The sequence below is a fragment of the Blastomyces gilchristii genome (assembly GCF_000003855.2).
Source record: "Blastomyces gilchristii SLH14081 genomic scaffold supercont1.12, whole genome shotgun sequence".
Lineage (NCBI taxonomy): Eukaryota > Fungi > Ascomycota > Eurotiomycetes > Onygenales > Ajellomycetaceae > Blastomyces > Blastomyces gilchristii.
Window position 1 is genome coordinate 1,732,623 of NW_003101671.1, and position 18,450 is coordinate 1,751,072.

The 18,450-nt window shown below is 46.9% G+C and overlaps 8 protein-coding genes across 9 annotated transcripts; 2 read left to right on the top strand and 6 right to left on the bottom strand.

Moving 5' to 3' along the window:
- Positions 1-436: 436 nt before the first annotated feature.
- Positions 437-1,606, bottom strand: BDBG_05954 (uncharacterized protein). Its single transcript, XM_002623734.2, has 2 exons — positions 948-1,606; positions 437-773 (listed from the first exon to the last, which is right to left on the bottom strand). Exons 1-2 carry the CDS (start codon positions 1,161-1,163, stop codon positions 609-611), a joined length of 381 nt encoding a protein of 126 aa, XP_002623780.1. The 5' UTR covers positions 1,164-1,606; the 3' UTR covers positions 437-608.
- Positions 1,607-1,993: 387 nt separating this feature from the next.
- On the top strand, positions 1,994-6,164 carry BDBG_05955 (zinc-responsiveness transcriptional activator). The gene is made up of 6 exons (XM_031722378.1): positions 1,994-3,736; positions 3,850-3,990; positions 4,052-4,128; positions 4,188-4,215; positions 4,296-4,358; positions 4,457-6,164. The coding sequence occupies exons 1-6, from the start codon at positions 2,446-2,448 to the stop codon at positions 4,621-4,623; spliced, it is 1,767 nt and encodes a 588-aa protein (XP_031579255.1). The 5' UTR covers positions 1,994-2,445; the 3' UTR covers positions 4,624-6,164.
- Positions 5,149-6,856, bottom strand: BDBG_05956 (uncharacterized protein). Its single transcript, XM_031722379.1, has 4 exons — positions 6,658-6,856; positions 6,255-6,587; positions 6,056-6,077; positions 5,149-5,930 (listed from the first exon to the last, which is right to left on the bottom strand). Exons 2-4 carry the CDS (start codon positions 6,563-6,565, stop codon positions 5,544-5,546), a joined length of 720 nt encoding a protein of 239 aa, XP_031579256.1. The 5' UTR covers positions 6,566-6,587; positions 6,658-6,856; the 3' UTR covers positions 5,149-5,543.
- Positions 6,857-7,105: 249 nt separating this feature from the next.
- BDBG_17343 (uncharacterized protein) lies at positions 7,106-8,165 on the bottom strand (the record flags this gene model as incomplete). The annotated part of the gene is made up of 3 exons (XM_031725086.1): positions 7,106-7,490; positions 7,625-7,718; positions 7,908-8,165. 3 exons carry the CDS (start codon positions 8,163-8,165, stop codon positions 7,363-7,365), a joined length of 480 nt encoding a protein of 159 aa, XP_031579257.1. The 3' UTR covers positions 7,106-7,362.
- Positions 8,166-8,192: 27 nt separating this feature from the next.
- On the bottom strand, positions 8,193-9,154 carry BDBG_17344 (uncharacterized protein; the record flags this gene model as incomplete). Its single annotated transcript, XM_031725087.1, has 2 exons — positions 8,721-9,154; positions 8,193-8,626 (listed from the first exon to the last, which is right to left on the bottom strand). Exons 1-2 carry the CDS (start codon positions 9,061-9,063, stop codon positions 8,193-8,195), a joined length of 777 nt encoding a protein of 258 aa, XP_031579258.1. The 5' UTR covers positions 9,064-9,154.
- A 34-nt stretch (positions 9,155-9,188) lies between these two features.
- BDBG_05958 lies at positions 9,189-13,358 on the bottom strand. 2 transcript variants are annotated; one of them, XM_031722380.1, is made up of 3 exons: positions 11,875-13,358; positions 10,794-11,740; positions 9,539-10,590 (listed from the first exon to the last, which is right to left on the bottom strand). In XM_031722380.1, exons 1-3 carry the CDS (start codon positions 12,248-12,250, stop codon positions 10,564-10,566), a joined length of 1,350 nt encoding a protein of 449 aa, XP_031579259.1. In that variant the 5' UTR covers positions 12,251-13,358; the 3' UTR covers positions 9,539-10,563. The 2 variants fall into 2 exon arrangements, with proteins under 2 accessions (XP_002623784.1, XP_031579259.1); XM_002623738.2 differs by having other exon boundaries at positions 9,189-11,740; positions 11,875-13,323.
- A 633-nt stretch (positions 13,359-13,991) lies between these two features.
- Positions 13,992-17,826, bottom strand: BDBG_05959 (C2H2 transcription factor). The gene is made up of 2 exons (XM_031722381.1): positions 16,256-17,826; positions 13,992-16,170 (listed from the first exon to the last, which is right to left on the bottom strand). The coding sequence occupies exon 2, from the start codon at positions 16,038-16,040 to the stop codon at positions 15,024-15,026; it is 1,017 nt and encodes a 338-aa protein (XP_031579260.1). The 5' UTR covers positions 16,041-16,170; positions 16,256-17,826; the 3' UTR covers positions 13,992-15,023.
- BDBG_05960 (uncharacterized protein) lies at positions 16,564-17,322 on the top strand (the record flags this gene model as incomplete). The annotated part of the gene is made up of 3 exons (XM_002623740.1): positions 16,564-16,734; positions 16,794-16,835; positions 17,065-17,322. 3 exons carry the CDS (start codon positions 16,564-16,566, stop codon positions 17,320-17,322), a joined length of 471 nt encoding a protein of 156 aa, XP_002623786.1.
- Positions 17,827-18,450: the final 624 nt, after the last annotated feature.

Below are 18,450 nucleotides of genomic sequence, written 5' to 3' on the forward strand. Positions count from 1 at the left end.
GTTGAATAACAAGAGGCGGGTATACTTAGATTTCGCCCGCAAGTAGGATCCTCGTTCGGGGCGGCGGAGCGGCCCAGAGCCAGTAAAGTTCGTATGGACGTATAGTAGAGGGTAAATACCTAGGGTAGGTAAACCCGGTGAGAAGTTAAAAAGGAGAGGTATTCATTCATACCTAGGGAGTTTACAAAGAGGAGCGAAGCAAAAACAAGGAAGGTTAAATAAAATATGGAAAGCAGACGATCCCAAACCAAAAGAATAATGGAAGGAAAAGAAAAATTCAAAACGCCATGTTTATGGCCAACGCTGAGAGTATCACGTAAAAAAAAAAAAAAAAAAAAAAAAAAAAAAAAAAAAAAAAAAAAAAAGAGAGAGAGAGAGAGAGAGAGAGAGAGAGAGACGAAAATAGATGAAGACTATGTCGGGCTTGCTGGCGCCCATAGCTCTATTGCACTGATCTGGGAGACGGAAATATATAAATCCTACGGAGTATGAAGGCCGAGAGGTAGGGTAGGAAGATCACATGTGCAGTTAAAAAAAACAAAAATAAAAACAAAAATAAAAATAAAAATAAAAATAAAAATAAAAAATAGAAAATAAAAAATACAAACTCAATCCCACCTCCTCACCGCAGCGGTCGCATCCGCCTCCCTCGTCGCACGGTTATGACGACTCGCCTCATCAAGCGTCTCATTCCTCGTCTGCGCCTTCTGGGCCGCGAGCTGTGAGCTTAGCTTGCCCTTCTTTGCAGACAAGGACTGTTTTGCGGCTCGTTCCTGTAGAATACAAGGCATTAAACCAAAGTATTAGTTAAAAGGATATTCAAATTCCGAGGTATATTCGCGGATGAGATCAAAAGATGAGATCAAAAGATGAGATCGAAAGATTGTGTGAAAAGGATCCCAAAAAAAGAAAAAAAAAAAAAAAAAAGGTAGGTATAGAGAACTGACCTCTGCGGCACGGGCAGCAGCATTCCGCGGGTCTTCCGTCCTTTGACCCGGGCCTGGGCCACCTCCTGGGCCACCACCTAGAGTCCTCCCTGCGCTGGCGTTGCGCGGTAGTGAGGCGCGGGGTGCCTGGGGAGGGTTTGGATTTGTTCCTAGGACCCTACCTGGTTGCGCAAAGGGTTCTGTTGGGTTGGCGCTCTTAGAGCAGAAGCTTCCCATGACTGCTGGGGAATAGTGGACGGGAGGAGTTTCGGGCCGTGGCTGTTTTTATGTTTCCACGAATTCGGTTCCGTTCTTCTATCCTTCTTTTTTTTTTCTCGTCCGGTGGTTTAGAAGTGCTATCTAGCGCCGGGAACGGAAGAAGGTGGGGGAAGGGAGCGGGATTGTGACAGATGGGGGGGTTGTTATGGATGGGGCCGCCGTGTAACCGGTTGTTGGATAAACGTTAATCGAGGTGACAGGGAAGTACAATGTATGTATGTATGTATATGTATGTACATGTACCTAGGTACGTAGATAATTCAAACGATCGAAGCTCGTTGCCGGATTGTAGGTATCAGATGAAGCTGTGGAAATTGTGACGTTGTTAAAGGGTTAAGGCGTCTTATGCTTCTTCCCGACAAAGCAGGAATCCGGGGTGAGGATCCAGCGGGGAGTTGGAGCTAATTAGGGCTAGCTCCCGCCCAGAGGGAATTGCCTATTCGGGGTGGAAGTTAGGGCTAACCCACCGGGTGTAGCGTCACGTGGTCTATTCTCGTCAGGGGACCAAAGACGTCTCGAACTTTTCCTATTCCGGTCTGATCTGGGTTCCTATTCCTATTTCCCATTATTACTATTATTATTATTATTATTATTATTATTATTATTATTATTATTATTATTATTATTATTATTATTATTATTACATCACTACTATTATCCTATTATCAGTATATTATTATTGTATATTGCTGCTTGCATCAGAATCCGAATCCCGTAGACATGGCCTTGGTTACCCGCCTTGCTCTCGTTGGGCTATTGTTGCTGTGATGGCCAAGTCCCCCCCCCCGCCTTGTTCGTGAGTTTTTTTGTTGCTCTGTGCCCGCCAATCGTCGTTTTGCTGTTACTGTTGTTTTTCCCTCCTTACTACTTGCCTTGCTTTAACTATGGCCCCCAAGGTCCCCGTTGCGCTGCTCTGCGGCTGGTTCGACGCTAGTTTGCTCTGCGGAGGCATCGTCAACCACTTGTGGATTGCCTTTTTTTTTTTTTTTTTTTTTCCCTGTCTTCCCCGCGCATCTACTACATACCAACTGACTGTGGGATAGCTATGGGGTTTGTGCTTGCGGGATCATAATAATAAGGCTGCGTTTTGTGATACGTCGATTCTTCGTTCGTTGCCTTTCCAGTACCTTGGACCCAAGCGTCGACTTACCGGGATCCAGCCTCTGTGAGACTACCTAGGTATCTCTCACCTTTCCTTATCCCCGACTACCGGCCATCGATTGGCCACCCGTACCTATCTATGACCCGAACGCAAAAGACAGGCGGTAGGTTCTGTCTGGAATGCCACTGGGAATCGTTCAAAATGGCAGAGGAGAACCCCTCCTCTCTTGCTAATAACTGCGTTGACCCCTCGATGTGCTGGGGTGATTCGCAACCCGAGCATTGTTCTGCATACCCATCGTGTCAAAACGTTGACCAGTGCTGCGACAAGGATACCTGTTCTGTTGAGTGTTCTTCTGTTTGTGATGGCTTTGTGGCCTGTGATGCATCCACCATCTGCTCGGAAATGCTTTGCGAATCCCAAGATTGCCAGAATACCACTCCAGTCTGTTTCGACCAGAGCTGTATAGCTGACGGCACAACAACAACAACAACAACGGCAGCAACAGCAACAACAACAACAACAACTGCTACTACTATTGATGAAGGAATATGCGATATCCTTGACCAAGGCAGCTCCTTCAACTGGAATACGACCGAAAACCTCCTTCATTCGTCCAACGCAGCAACGCACTTCAATAACCCCTTCCATCCTCAGCACAACACTGCAACCGGCGGCGTTGGTCACAATATGCATTCCACCAACCATTTTACCCCATCGGAACCATCCTTGATTTCCAAAAACTACGCATTTCAATTTCACCAAGACCACCAATCTTCCTCCTTGCACCAGCCTGCTTTAGCCGGATCTTCAAATTCGTCGGGTTCAATTATCAATCAGACAATTGATCTGTGTCCAACTCTCGACAACTGCAACCATCAATCTCACTTCGGTCCCGTTTTCTCAGATTGCAATCCAGATGAATTCCTGGGTTTTATCCCAATGGAGTTCCAGTCGCAATTCCACTCGCTTTATCCGCAGTTATATCCAAGGTTTGACGGCGGTTTGACGCTGCCATGCGAAATGCAACCCGAGCATGTGCACAAGAATACGTCGCTCCCAGCACAGCATACCGATCGTCTTACGTCCTCGAGTCGGGATTCTGTACAACTGTATTCTAGCCCATCTATGACGCCACTCTCTAAAAGTAGCAATGCCACCTCGCCCCTCACGAGTCCCGACGTCGAACCCATGCCTGAGCTGCATATTTGCAGGTGTATTATAAAGAATAAGCCACAGAGTACGCTGTGTGGAGCAGCCTTTCCTGATGCTAGCAAGCTTCAGGAGCATCTAATTCAGGCCCATGTTGGGATGGTTGAGGGAAGTCAGGGACATGGCTTCTATTGTTGCTGGGAGGGTTGTCATCGCCCCGATGAACCGTTTTCACAAAAGTCAAAACTTCAAGGACACTTTCTGACACATAGTAACCGTAAGGCTTACCCTTCTTCCTTCTCTTCAATATTTTTTACAAAATCCTTTTGACCTTTTTTATCCTTACAAAACATGGGTATCGTCTAACAATTTATTTCTTTTTGAATCTAGACAAGGGTTTCCAATGCTCCACTTGTGGGAAATTCTTTGCGAGGCAAGCAACTCTGGAACGCCACGAGAGAAGCCACCGTGGAGAAAAACCATACGCTTGCAAATTGTGTCAAAAGGCGTTTACAGATAGTAGCGAGCTAAGTAAGCTTAGCCAAAATTCTTTTGCTTCCAGTTTACCTTACTTGTTCTAATCGCGGACTAGAAACGCATATGCGAATTCACACCGGCGAAAAACCATTTAAATGCAACTATCCAGGTTGCACGTTTGAGACTGGAGATGTATGTAACCTCACTTGGTAGGTTATCTTGATCGGTATGCTAACATTGGTGAAACGTAGTCATCAAATATGTCCAGCCACAAACTTAGTAAGTTTCTTCTTGCCCGATATCCATGAGCTTTGTTCATTAGAAATGTATTTTTCTGTTAAACTAACGGCGTTGTCTAGCCCATGGCGTACGCAAGCACAAGTGCAATTTCCCCGGTTGTTCAAAAAGTTTCACCCGGCCAGGTTCGTTCTAATACCCTCAATAACTACTCTATTCCAAAGCGGCTGGTGGTGGGGACGAACAAAACGGAATCTAACCAAGTTGTTGATATATAATCCAGACCAACTGAAGAGACACATAAAAACGACTCATAAACAAGACACGAACTCATCCCTCCCTCTTTCGTCGCCTATAGTTGAACAATTCCCTCTACCACAATTCAAACCTCCCTCCGCGCATCCTTCTGTCGCCATTCCTTACCAGACTGTTGCCGTTACCATGCCCTAGTAGCTGAATAGGAAACACATTCTACATCCATCCCACCACGGCCTAATTTATCGACATTTCAAAGCAACGCTATCGGTTTCCCCAGCCAAATAAATAATGGAGCGTTAGTTTTCAAGTGTCCTAGCTTTTGGGCGTACATAAAAGTTTTACGAAAGACACGGTCCCTTGTACAGTACATTTACATCGCTCTCATCCCATATTTTTTTCCCCAGATACTGGACTCGGCGTTTGGGGGGCCCATATTTGGGGGTTTTAACTCTTATTTCATTCCAGCGGAAGGTGAAGAAAAAAGGAACAGGGGAAATACGGCAATTTTACGGCAATTTTACGGCAATTGGCTATTGTTTTTTAACCTCTGAAATCTCTTTACTGTTTACTGCATATAAGTTTTGGCTTAATTATTGGTTCATTCTTCGCATTCTCGAACGAACATACAGACAAGCTTAGCCCGCCATTTCTCTTGCTTGTTTGCTTGCTCGCTTGTGCAGAGTCGAGTGGTTTGGGAAAGGCAGACTCGATGACGGGGCGGTCGGTATATTATGATCATGTATATGAATGGCACAATATAAAGAAGTGTGCAAATTTACTTTTTGTCATGCACGGATATTATATATATGCGCTCTTTTAGCTAGATATGCGCGAAGAATAAAGAATATCACATGACAAATGATATACATACGTTATGTTGAGATTTCTGGACACAAAAGTATTTGGAATTACTGGTTATCCATCCATCACCTTGTAGATATACAGTACATAGAATATCTAGAACCAAACACCCTGAAATGCATCAAGCAAGGCCCACGAAATCCTATTTCAACCTATCCGTCACCCTTATAAACCACGCCCAAATCCAGCTTTCCCTCCTACAATGTACCAATGTACATGTATGTACATATACAGCGCATGGCAACACCCACTCACTCCCTAACACTCTCCTCCAACTGCTCCACCGCATTCCTCAACTCCCGAATCCTCTGCCCAATCCGCCTTTTGATCTCCTCCCGAACTTCATCCGGAACCTCCACGGGGTTAAACCTCATACTACTACTACTACTACTACTACTACTGCCCCTCGTCTGCCCCTCTTCCCCCTCCGCTTCGCCAGCTTCATTTGCCCCTCCTGCTCCGTTTACCGCATTAGCTGAAGATGATGGCGGCGGCCGCTCGAGATGCGATGGGTGTGGTGTCGTTCCTGTGTACGCGGCGTAGGCACGGTCCAGGTCATCGAACGCTTCGCGGAGGGAGATGCGATCGGAGACGGCGTAGATGGTGGAGGCGGCGGTGGATTCAGCTGCGATTTCGAGCTAGGGATAGAGGAAGCGGGGAGGTTAAAGGATGTTAGTTTTAAAGGTGGGAAATTTGGGGTTTGGGGGTATGTATGGTTTTGATGTATTGATCTAAACGTTGGGCTTTTTTATGTTTGACATGCCTCGTCTTTTGCAATCTCGTATCTGTATTTTTGGTTTGAAGGGCGCAGGGGGGATCGTTTAGTCAGCTCATTGATTTCTCTTCCATTGTGGTAAAATAATTCTTAGCCGAAGAAGGAAGAGTCTCGGAGAGGAGGGGTGGGGGGGTTGGTGGGTGGGGGCGGGAGAATTGGGGAGATAGGGGAGGGGAAATCAGCTCACAAATCTTGGAGTTCTTGAATGTAATCATCTGCCTTTGGCCGCTGGGCTTGTGGCATGGAAGAATAACTCATCGTGTGGCGACAGGGTTGTTGAAGAGCCATTGATGCTATCGAGGCATTTTTTCGAGAAAAACATAAGATTTGTTGGGAGTTTTTGCATAAGCTGTGACGAGCTCTTGTCGAGGATATGGAGCGAGGGGTCCCTCGAAAGCAAGGCAAGGTAGTATGTCGCATCGGATGGGGGAGGAGTCTCAACGCGCCTATCCTACCGACATCCATGCCTTTTGCGATGGAAACTGTTGACAATGACATCGTGCTGTTCGATATGTTTACCCTATTGAACTCCCCATGTCAGCTCCTTCGCATATTGATTGAGTAAGGGGGATTTAAGTGTATATACATACTTCTGAAACTAGATGACACGGATTGGATGAAATTCAAATTATTAAACTGAAACATAAAATGTCAACACATCGAAATCCTCGCTGGGCATCTGGAACATTTACAGACGGTAGTGAGTGTCAACGAGAAGACGAGCGAGTTTCAAACTCAAACAATCCGTGGATGATGTTGATGTTGGTTTAATTCGGGCAGCCGGCGTTGAGGAGCGGATGACGTCATACTCCCCCTGTCGATTATCAATCCAATCAGATAAGGCCGAGCTAGCCTTGGCGTAGATTGGTGTCATGTGATATCAACATCAGCCGTTCAACTCAATTGTCAATCTGCGTAGATTGTTGAAATAGTTTCTAATTGTTGCTAATTATCCACTCTCCCAGGCATCTATCGATAATGAAATGGTAAAGAAGCAAGCCTAATCTGTATATCACACCCGATTCGGCGATTGCTGTGTTAGCGCAGCTACGGAAAACCTAGATCTCAAGACCCTGACCATCCCCTTACAACAGTACTACCCAACAACTCTCTATAGGCATAAGAAGGAACTACAAAACTGGCTGCTCCTCTCTATCACGTCATCATTATCTACAACTTAGCTCTATTACCTCGAAGCTTTGCGGCATCTCTATTTGCCCATTCTCGCATCACTTTGCGTAATATCTTCCCGCTCGGAGACTTGGGGACTTCGTCGACGAACACCACTCCGCCGGTTAGCCATTTATGTTTGGAAACACGGGGCTTAAGTCATTCTTGGATTTGGGCCGGCGTAGTCGATGAATTCGTTTGCTTTGCATTCTCCTTGGGGACGACGTATGCCCGGGGAAATTCTTCGTCGTCACTGCACGAAGTGAAATGACCCAAGTTAGCATGAAGATGCTTGTATGGATTTTATATCCAATTATTATTTATCCATGGAACCTTTTCCTTTGTCATTTTATTCTTTAGGATTGAGGGGCACTTACAGTGTCATACCAACGACAGCCGCATCAGCGATGCCATCATGCTCTAACAATGCTGCCTCTAGCTCAGCCGGCGCGACTTGCAAAGCGTTGACCTTAATAAGTTCCTGCTCGAGGCTTTTTTAGTACTTATACAGGAATATTTCACTCGGAACGGAAACGGGTGTTGATACCTTTTTGCGATCGACGATCCAGAACCAATTGCCCCCAGGTAAGGCAACGGAAACACGGGGAAATGGCTATGCCTCCTTACTCGTCTGTCATGCCCCAGGAACATGCATGGCGGCCGAAGTTACCTCGGTCATCCCCGACCCTTGTTGTACTATAACCCCGAGCTTCTCAGAGACCTCGTTCTGGAGCTTGCGTGACAACGGCGCAGCTCCGCATGTAATGAGCTTAACACTACTCGGGTAATACTTGGCCGTCTCAGGCCTTTTGCTCAGCATGACCATAATCGGTGGCGCGACATGCAACTGCGTTATCTTATGATCTTGAATAACCCGCAGGAAATCCTCATATACGAACTTCTTCATCACATATACGGGCACCTGCATCTTCGCGGCCACGATGATAGTATACATCTATCCGTACACGTGATACAGCGGTAGGAGGCCAATCCATCGCTGTGGAGGTCCCCTCTCTGCAAAGTATTTCTGCAAGACACCACGAATGGCCGTCGACTGCAGGACGTTGGCTATCACGTTTCGATGACTCACACATGCTCCCTTCGGTAATCCGGTGGTGCCTGATGAGTAGTTGATGGTCGCGATAGTTTTTGCGCCCTCGCCACCGGTTAATTCAGGCCATTGGTACGAGTGCGACTCTTGTGTAGTTGCCAGGAGACCATTATTGCAGTCTCTCACATCATTTTTGTTCGAGTTCACAGTATCCGAAAACTGGAATAAGCGGTCCGGCGAGATATCGGCCTGCTTTGCAGCAGCAAGTGCATTGTCAACCAACGATGGGTGGACCAGGATGATTTTGGCTTCCGTGTTCTTCATCTGGTATACCATTTCTATTTTTGGTCACAGGGGCCGGTTAATGCTGTACTTTTATTAAGAACCCGGCGTGAGGCATTCTTAAAAGCAGTTTATTTATCGTTCACACACCTTGCACACTATAATTCGGATTCATCCCGCTAAACACCCTTCCCGACCCAACAATCCCCAGATAAGCCACAGCGACGAATATCTGATTTGGCGAGAGCACCAATACAACCTCCCCCCTTTTCACCCTGCTGCCACCACTGGCAACTTGGAACCGCTCCAATCCCATCGCCAACCGCTTTATCCATGGCAACGCGGCACCGGTGGATAGGCTGATAGAGGGGTCTTCAGAGTTGATCCATATGGGCTTCGTGGAGGTGTGGAGAGGAGATTCTGGCGGGGAGAGGAAGGTGAGCAGATTCGAGGTGGGAATGGGGATAGGGGCGAAGGGGGAGTATCGCGGCATTGTCTTTCAGTTTGGCGGTTGTCTGGGCTGTTGTTTCCTCAGATATATACATATGGAAAATAGTCTCTTATTTCATTTTCATTTCTCGTGTCATGCAACCCAAATAGATCGTCCTGTGTCCTCCTTCCCCGCACAGAATGCGGCAAGTAAACTAGAAAAAGGTGCACAGCAATATATATATATATATGTATCTATACAATGAAAATGAAAATGAGATATACCCTCCTCCCCCTTTAAATGCGAATAGGTACATAGCAAGTGTGTACGCTGCGTATGTCCCCACTTAACCACGCTCAAAACCCCCGCACAATTTTCCGCAGCCAGATCGGCGTCCGGTCCGAGCTGCTGGAATGGCTTCTCTCGATTGCCGAATGCCGGAGGGACTTCGCTCTTCTTTTTACATATTTCACAACATTGAACTATCTATTGTTCGTAGTACATATTGTAACAATAAAAATATATATATATATATATATGCAGTTAAATTTCTCAGGGTAGCTATCGCAATTGTGGGAGGGTAAATGGATCTCAAGAGAGCGAGCAAAAACTCGGCTAGTAGCGGTGCATGTAGAAGAAGCAGGAAGGAAAATCAAGAAGTTAGGCAAAGCAAAAGCCACACGGAGAGAAGCCGTGGAAAACCGAATAACCAAGCAAAATGGGAACGGAGAAGGGCCGGGAATGAGGCAGTTCATTATTTCGTCAATTCGTCGAAGAGAGCAGAAGAGAATTAAAATCAATAACTAGGGGGCCAAAGTAAATCTGGGCAAAAGCATAGCAAATAGATTGGTTTGCTGGGCGCTGCTGGCAAGGAGCCAGCCGTCTTATGGTCATTTTGGCCTAGGTGGTAACTAAGAGCCTGGCCCGCCCTGGCAGCTCTGTAGCCATGATAGATAGACGGATTTTGGGTGGGTGGAAAAAAAAAGCAAAATATACAAAAAACCTAGTTTTAAATTCCATCGTTGTCATAAAACCATGATCATAACCCGGAAAAAACGCAAGTTTAGACATGAAATCGTCCCGTATCATTCTTAATACCGCAACAAATTTCCCCTCCCATCATGAATATACCTGGGAGCATCCTTCACACTCACCAGCGACGACGGTGAATCATAGGATCGCCCATGATCACGGTCCCGATCATGATCATCCAGACTCCAACTCCTCGACCTGAGCTTTTCGCCCATCATCGCCCTCTCCCTCTCCATCCTGCCCTCCTTACACTTGTGCTTGAACGATCTCCATTCCGCATGGTGCTGAGCCGCATCCTTCCACTCATCAACCGCGCTCTTGACCCCAATCGCCGCGACAGCCACGCTCGCCACATCCTTTAGATTATTCTTCGTGCGCTGCCTGCGCGCCTCGTCCGGGCTGATCTCACCCTCGCGGAGCAGGGCGTTGCGTTCCTCGCGCTTCTTGATGCTCTTGACGATGCTGTGGCCGGCGTGGACGGTGGCTAGCGTTGCGAGGCCCGTGGTAACGAGCTGGCGTCGGTGGAGTTTCCTATGAGTGCGTCTTTCCTCGTCGGTGCTGAGGGAGTGGGAGTCAGAATTAGTGTCATTGTCATTGTCATTGTACTTGTACTTGTGTTTGTCCATTTCATTGTTGCCGCTGGAGTTGCGGTATTTGGTGGCGTGAAGGGAGGGGGCGCCAGTGTTGCTGCCAGTGAGAGGAATCACAGCACCCCTGTCCCGTAGGGAGGAGAAGGAAGAAGAGGGGCGGAGACGACCTACATCTCTGGAGTAACTGTCGCGGGAATCACTTCGTCGACGCCGCGACTGGTATTTATCTGAGTACCCAAAGTCAGAGTCGCTGTCCTCATCGTATCGCCGTCTTTCACGATGACGCCTGCTACCATGGCCGGAAGGCTCCTTTTCGTCCCCTAGTCCGAGGGCAGCGAGGCCTTTGTTTAGGTACTCTGAAACGCTCTGGCTCCTCTTCTTGCCACCCCGACTACGACGCGATCGGTCCGGGCTACTTTCAACATCGGAGGAATATCCGGAGCGTGCATCGAGGTCTCGAGACTTTGAGCGGTAATGGTCATAAGCAGCTTTGCCGGCGGCTGCCAGAAGTCCGGCAGAAGCCAGCTCCTTTTTCCCGGGGCCTTCTGACCGGGCTCGTCCACGAGATCGAGAACGGGAGCGAGGCCCGTTTACCATACGGTTGGTAGCCAGTCCTGCTAGCGTGGACTCGATGAGATGGCGTTTGCTGTGCTTGTCTGAGTGGCCGCCAATAAGCTTGTTGGCTCCACCTGCACCAATGGCTGCAGTCAATACTCGCTTTCCCTTCTCCCCAGTCCAGCCTCCAGGTTCCTTGCGGGCGCGGTAAGCTTCTGCTGCGCCAGCGGTCAGCGCAGCTTTGAGAGTCCGGGTGAGCTCCTTTTGCTTATCGTCACGGTCGCGGCTGCGGGAACGGGAGCGGGAGCGGGAGCGGGAGTGTCGTCGGCGACGGCGGTGAGTTCGAGAGTGATCATAGTCAGAGTTATAATAATCGCGATTAGCGCCATGACGGCGGCCGTCGTCGTGACGCCTTGATGAGTGCGAATCGGTAGCTCCTCCCAGGCCAAAGGCAGCCAGAGCCTGTTCGCTTAAAGACTTGCGACGTCTGGGTCTGGGAGATGGGGTTCTAGAAGGCGAACGGGAGTATGACCGTCGGGAGTTGCGATCACGATCACGATCGCCTAATCTTCTCAATCAGCCTTCTTACACGTCACTAACAAGCAGATGTGGGTGTTACCTCCAACGGTAACATCGTAACATCGAGCATTCGGGCAAGCCAGAAGAATAAACAGTCCATTGCCGCTGTAAGACTTACGTCGATTTCCATGGCCATGGCCACGAGAACGCCGGTAGTCCTCGTTGCGACCATGATAATTCCCATGACGATCCCGACGATGCCCACCAACAGAATGAGTACGTCTCACACTGGGGTCATCTGTTCTCCGCTTAGCGTAGATTGCACCGTGACCCGATCGGGAGTAGCCATAATTCGCTGATCCCGGAGGAAACTCTCTATGAATCTCTTCGACCTGGGAGTCCTCGGTCTCGTCAGGGCGGACTACGTCGGCAGGGCCTCCCCAGCGGCTATTCGGGGGACGGGAGGTAGCGTAGGACGGCTCGTAATAGTCAGCGGTTTGAGCTCGTCTGTGCTGGGGGTTGTATGGGTGGTTTTCGTAGTAGGACGACGCCATGGCGCAAGGATATCACTATTGCACCCCGAAAGGACCCGGTGTAGGCTTTTTTTGGGAGCCTTGCTTCCGTCCCGAAGTTGGAGATTCCGAGGTCAAAGCAGGTATGACGGTGGACGAAACCACGATATACTTCAAAAAGCGGGATCTCTGCAGAGTAATAGATATTTCTCAATGAAAATAAATATAAATATAAAATAAATGAAGTGGACGGATACTGAGAATAGTAAAATAAAAATAAAAATAAAAATAAAAATAAAAATAAAAAAGCGGGACGAGGAATAGGTCGTAAGCCGATGGTGGGGGGAACCTCTGATAGATATAGCCTGGTGGCTCCTCTTGTTGGCCTGGCCAGTTAAGAGGACTGCACTGTGACGCAAAGCGCCCCGTTTTTTGCTCGTCTTTTGCTCGACTTTTGCTGGTCTTTTGCTCGGCGATAGCGGGCTGTGGCGACACAGGAGGTAAGGCTGGGGCTGGTGGGATGTTGGGTGTCTGTCTATACGCAGCGTACAGGGGCGATAAAAGTGAGCTCAATGGCAGTCGCAGAATACAAGGCAGAAAGAACTCCACGATGATCTGGGATGATATTAGATGGCCTAGAAGTGGTGATGATGACAGGGATTTTGAGGATAATGCAGCGGAGGAAAGGATCTTTTTTTTTTTGAATCGGTGCGGGACGAAACCGCAGGATGGAGGGGGAGGCGTGTGTCAGTGGTTCGGGCTACAGACAAGTAGTTAACTAGCCCAAGGTCGGATGCAGGGCGAGGCTGATTGTGACGGGGCGCAACACCTGGTTGTGTTTGATATAGACCAGAGATAGTGGGATGCAAAAAGCAGACGGTAATCGGATGGAGGAATATATAGTCTTTTTAAAGGGGAAATTCCGATAAATATACATATAAATAAATATACATATAAATATATATAACTATATAAACAATTCCCTGATCCAACCATGACGTCATGTGATGCTAGCATGCATGCCAGTCTACCTAGTCTGCCCTAACCCTAACTAATTAATCCGAGGGATATAGAAGAAAGGTGACATCTTGCTCAGGCGACGTTCATCAACTGTGATCTCTCGACGATGAGAAGCAAAGAAAAGGAATGCATGCTAATATTCAAACACATTCAAGTTAACCTCACGTTCCTTTCTCCATAAATTTAGTGCTCCCGTTCCCGATCCCGGCTTGGAGCGGACTCTAAATGGATCCGTGGTAACCAGGCTGAGTATATCGACATCTTTGGGTATAACTCTAAAGTATAATAATATAATAATATATGAAATAATCCATATACATACAAGTGCTCCAAAATGGCGTTTTACGATCAACGACCCATATACTCTTTCTTATACATTCACAGGAAACGAGGTCAAATCATCAGATCAGAACAGCAGCATCAGTACGTACTGACAAAGTCGAAGGCAAGGTAGGTGGACAGTGACAGTGGGTACAACAAAGTCCATAGACGCTCTTCATCATAGAATGCATACGAATGTCAGCTTTTCCCTCAAATATTAACTACTCCATAAAATCCGAGAAGAAAACAGTTCTAACCCCTACATACTCTCTCGTCCCTATCTACGTCTTGCAATTCCCCATCTCTGTTAGGCCTGTAGGGTTTATACGTTGTGTAATAAATAACAAGGAAAGAAGAAACCAACTGAGAGGAGATAAGAGCGATAAAAAAATAAAATAAAACATGTCCATCCATATAATGCCACCAAGCCGTGCTTCAACCTGCGAGCTAAGAGGGGGTGGGTGGTCATGGATAACATTTATATCTATGCGAAAGAATCTCAGGCATTAATAACTAGATAGGTAATTCCAAAGATTGGGGAGAAAAGAAAATCCCCCCCCCCCCCAAAAAAAAAAATAAACCGTAAGAGATAATAAAAGTACTAACTATATATAAACTCTAGATCAAAATTCCGAATTGGGAATAAAAATGAGACGCATGCAGTACAACAACAACAACGCAAACGTGTCTCCAGGGCGCTGGCTCTTGGGAAAATCTGAAGCAACTATGATGCGCGCAAGAGGATGCATGTTAATGTAATGTACATGTATATGTATGTGTACATGTACGTAGTTGAATCTAGACCATAGTTTAAACTGAGTTGCAGAGTTCCAAGCATGACATTGAATTGGTTGAATTGCTCTCTATATTATTGTATCGGCGAAGCCTTGGCCCCCGCCGAGAATCTTTCGCAGTTCGTGTTTCGAGTGTAAGTCTCATTATGTAAGTTTTTACTTTTCGTCTTCTCGTCTTCGTCTTCGTCTTTGACTTCGTTTCAAACCATGGATTTGATTCCGAGGAAGGATTAAGGCGCGGATAATCTACAAATCGACAAGGGGAGAATGTGTGTGTGTGGGTGGGTAACTAACTAGTGGAGAGGAGAGAAAAAAAAAAAAAAAAATTGATGATGAATTAGATGGTTTACAACGACGAGAACGCAAAAAAGAAAAAAAAAAAAAAATGAAAAGGAATGGAGATTCAAAGCAGAAAAGCACGCCAGCTAAGCCCAATTCGCCCCTCGCCCTTCGCCCTTCGCCCTTCGCCATCACCACACCAGCGGTGCTTTCCTATGCGGAGTATTTTGCTTCTATAGATGAGGATATCAAAAAAGGAATCAAGACATGCATGTCATCCATATCATTTATTTAAAGAAACAAATCAAACTCAAACTCAAAATCAAATCAACAAAAGGGGAATTCGCTATAATGAACATCAAGCGCCTTTCGTCCGTCTCCTTCATACATACATACATACATCATCGCGGGTAACGGTCCAGCTTCGATTTCGTAGCAGCAACCGCAAGCGCATCTAACCCCCGGGTAATGCCGTCAGAACGCGACGCCCTCCGCATAGGTTCCCCCTGGCGCATGGACGACGTCACCGCCTCATTTAGCGAAGTATATGACCGTCCCCCATAGCTGCGACTCGTCGATCGACTCGAGGTTTCGTCCGACCTGTCATCTGCGGTTGGGGAAATGGGCGACGCAAGACTGAGATACTCGTCCCGGTCGTAATGGCGGCTCCTGCTGCTATTCCAGTCCGCTGGAGGAGTAGCAGTTGCGTCCTCGTCACCCCGATTCAGCGATACTTCGCTCGATATCGAGAGGCGGTGGGTGCGTCGATGTTGTTTCATGTTGTCTTTGCGAGTAAATGCCTTATTGCAAATTGGGCAGTGGACGCCCTTCTCGCCCGTGTGCTTCTTGCCGTGTCGTGCGGCGTGTCCGGAGGTAGTGAAGGTTGCGGTACAGGAATGGGAGGTGGCGTAGGGACAGGGGTACTTATTTTTCTTGTTGTTGACTTTCGCTGCTCGCAAGTCTCCTGATCCATTCATCGAGGTTTGGGGCGAGGGTGGGTCTCCATGGGGGATTTCGCTGTGTGTGATCCTCTCGATGGACAGTTTTTCAATAGGATGGGAGTATTGCGAGCCACGGCGGCTGGCGGGGCCATACGGACTAGCAACATGACTTGGGGGAGCCTGGTGGCTGTAATATATGGAATGCTCTGGATTTTGACTAAACCCGTTGCTATGTTGATGGTGATGATGCGAGCTTGAATCTAGACGATAGATACCAGGAGATCCAGGGGGTAGAATGGACTCGTCTGGCCGGACATTGTGATGATATCCACCTTGCGAAGGCCATTGGCGAACTTGCTGGTGAGTATATGAGGCCGTTTGTGGGCAGTATTTTGAGGCTTTTGAGGGTCGAACCGCAAAAGAAGGGTTGTCGTCGTTATTTAGAATAGATATCATGCTGGAACGGCCAGGGTCCATATCTTGGTATTTCTTTTCTTTCTTTCTTTCTTTCTTTCTTTCTTTCTTTCTTTCTTTCTTTCTTTCTTTCGTGCCGCAGTCTCTTGGTTATATACAACCAATATATACTCTTCACTCAATGGAACAGTATCTAGATCGACATATTAGAAACCCAGACAAGAACAAAAAGTACGAGAAGAAAACCCCCCAGATAAAAACAAAAGTAATCCACGTACCAGCTATATAAAGTCGGTATGTGTCTTTGCCCTGTGTAACTTGTCCCCGTGGGGGACGATGTACAGAACTTGTTGTTCGTCCGCCAGGTTGTATGGCACGAATTCTGGCTTGATAGTGAGGCCGCGGGAAGTATGTTCCCTCCGATAATTGACGAAATGTCCCGTGAGAAAGGGGTAACGTAACGTGTGGCGCAAACGGCTAAGTAATGAAAAAGCTATCCCGCGCCAAGGGACTTTGGATCCCGATATATGGGAAATCTAGGAAAACGGGAGGAGGGAGGAGGGAGGAGGGAGGAGGATAGTTGACAATGGCGTCGCTTTCCGAACGATATGATACACCACCAGAGCAGCCAGTTACGATAATTGAACAAGGGCCGAGACTATCAAAGGGATGGGGAAAGGGGCAGAGGGCGGTACAATGCTGGACACAAAAATTGAAAACCAGGCCTGATGGAGCTGCAACACAGGGTGGCAGAGGGGTTCGTGCACAGTGAGGTCAAACGTTCAATCACCAAGAAAATAGAATATAGATCAATAGGAGGCCATGCAGAGGCAAGTGACAGGACGGGAAAACGAGTCGGTTTGAGAAAAGGATGGTTATTGTATGCAGGCGCAAGGCAATGCTAAATAAATCCCACCAACCAGACAAAAAAAAAAAATGACAAGTTTTATTCCTTTTTTTTTTTTTTTTCCCTTTCCTTTCCTTTCCTTTTCTTTTCTTTTCTGACTTTTTGAAAAATAACCAATAAATAATAATAAAAAAAGAAGAAGAGCCGAGGGAAAGGCGGGGAGGCTAAGAGCTCATATAGGAACCAGAAATTATCGGAGACGTGGAAGGGGGAAGGGGGAAGGAGTACGGAGTAGTAAGAGGGTACATTACAACATACGATAACTTACTCCGTACTCTGTTTTGGACGGGGGATGATGCTGCCAGGGATGAAACAAGAAAGGTCGAAGATCCAAGAGGCGTCTTTCAAGCAAGAGTTACGACAACACGGCGGCGGCGGCCGTTGCCAGACTCCATAGCAGAGGAGCAACAGGGAACCGAGCGGATTAGCGTTTATTAGTGCTTGGAGCAAAAGCGCAATAAAGCGCAACTGGCAACCTAACCTAGAAAACAAAAGAACTCTCTCTGCAACGTTCTAGATAGAGACTTTTAGTTGGCCAGCTGGAAGCGCGCCAGGGGAAGAAGACCACCAGGAGGGGGCTTGCAGGCTCCAAACCTTCTCACTAATTATTATTATTATTATTATTATTATTATTACTCCTCCTCCCCATCCATAATTCATATCATATCCCAGAGTCCAAGATGAATGCGAGGGAGGAAAAGCAATATAACGTTGGTGAGGCGCAAAAAAGAAAGGCTTCCAAAAGCTGTCCCCCGCATCGTCATCATTCATCAACGTCGAACCGAGATCTCGATACTTGCCATGCCATACCCAATAATTAATCAACAGCGGCAAAAAATAGCATTAAGGTAGAGAGAGAGAGGATGATCGGATTCCTCCTAGTAGTAATTTTAAGAATTCAATTCCCAATTGCCCAACATCTTGTCTGTCTCAATATTGCGAAGGCATGAATACAGGCGCAATATTATGTGTAATTATTATTATCATCATTATTATATTATTATTATTATTATTATTATTATTATTATTATTATTATATTATTATTATTATATTATTATTATTATTATTATTATTACTATTACTATCATCATTATTATTACTATTATAGCACACCGCAACGTTCACCCGCTCGATACAGGGAGCTTCAAGGAAAAATGGCCAGCTAACTAGTGAGCAGCCAGACACATGGCAATTTCATGGCTCCCATCCTCACAATGACCTCAGGCCAAGGCGCCTTTTTTCTTTTCCCAAGGGTCCCGTTCAAACCCCTTCGAATACTTTCCGCCATCGGAATGATTGGCATCATGACTAGAATTTTGGGTCTGGGTTGCGCCTGTCAGACAGCCACTGCTACGGACTGGACTGGAAGGGAATGGGGGAGAAAAAAAAGAAAAAAAAAATTTGGGGAACAATTCCTGTCAAGTCACTGTTGACTTGACGCCGCGATGACGACGTTGGTTCTGCTTTAACTCAGCTACTCCCCCTTAGCTTAGCGGGATTTGGGATATCCAGTATGGGGGGGTTAACGGAAAAACTTCGTGAAAGGAAAAAACCTTGAAAGAAAA

Excerpts from the sequence above, each read along its gene's own strand:
- BDBG_05954 (XM_002623734.2), bottom strand. The coding sequence starts at position 1,163 with ATGGGAAGCTTCTGCTCTAAGAGCGCCAACCCAACAGAACCCTTTGCG. Across the intron at positions 774-947 it reads CTGCTGCCCGTGCCGCAGAG|GAACGAGCCGCAAAACAGTC; the intron begins GTCAGTTCTCTA and ends TGTATTCTACAG.
- BDBG_05959 (XM_031722381.1), bottom strand. The coding sequence starts at position 16,040 with ATGGACCCTGGCCGTTCCAGCATGATATCTATTCTAAATAACGACGAC.
- BDBG_05958 (XM_002623738.2), bottom strand. The coding sequence starts at position 12,250 with ATGGCGTCGTCCTACTACGAAAACCACCCATACAACCCCCAGCACAGA. Across the intron at positions 11,741-11,874 it reads CCATGGCCATGGAAATCGAC|GCGATCGTGATCGTGATCGC; the intron begins GTAAGTCTTACA and ends TGAGAAGATTAG.
- BDBG_05955 (XM_031722378.1), top strand. The coding sequence starts at position 2,446 with ATGACCCGAACGCAAAAGACAGGCGGTAGGTTCTGTCTGGAATGCCAC. Across the intron at positions 3,737-3,849 it reads CTTTCTGACACATAGTAACC|ACAAGGGTTTCCAATGCTCC; the intron begins GTAAGGCTTACC and ends TTTTGAATCTAG. Across the intron at positions 4,216-4,295 it reads TATGTCCAGCCACAAACTTA|CCCATGGCGTACGCAAGCAC; the intron begins GTAAGTTTCTTC and ends GGCGTTGTCTAG.
- BDBG_05956 (XM_031722379.1), bottom strand. The coding sequence starts at position 6,565 with ATGTCATTGTCAACAGTTTCCATCGCAAAAGGCATGGATGTCGGTAGG. Across the intron at positions 6,078-6,254 it reads ATTCAAGAACTCCAAGATTT|ATACGAGATTGCAAAAGACG; the intron begins GTGAGCTGATTT and ends CCAAAAATACAG. Across the intron at positions 5,931-6,055 it reads ACGAGATTGCAAAAGACGAG|CTCGAAATCGCAGCTGAATC; the intron begins GCATGTCAAACA and ends CTCTATCCCTAG.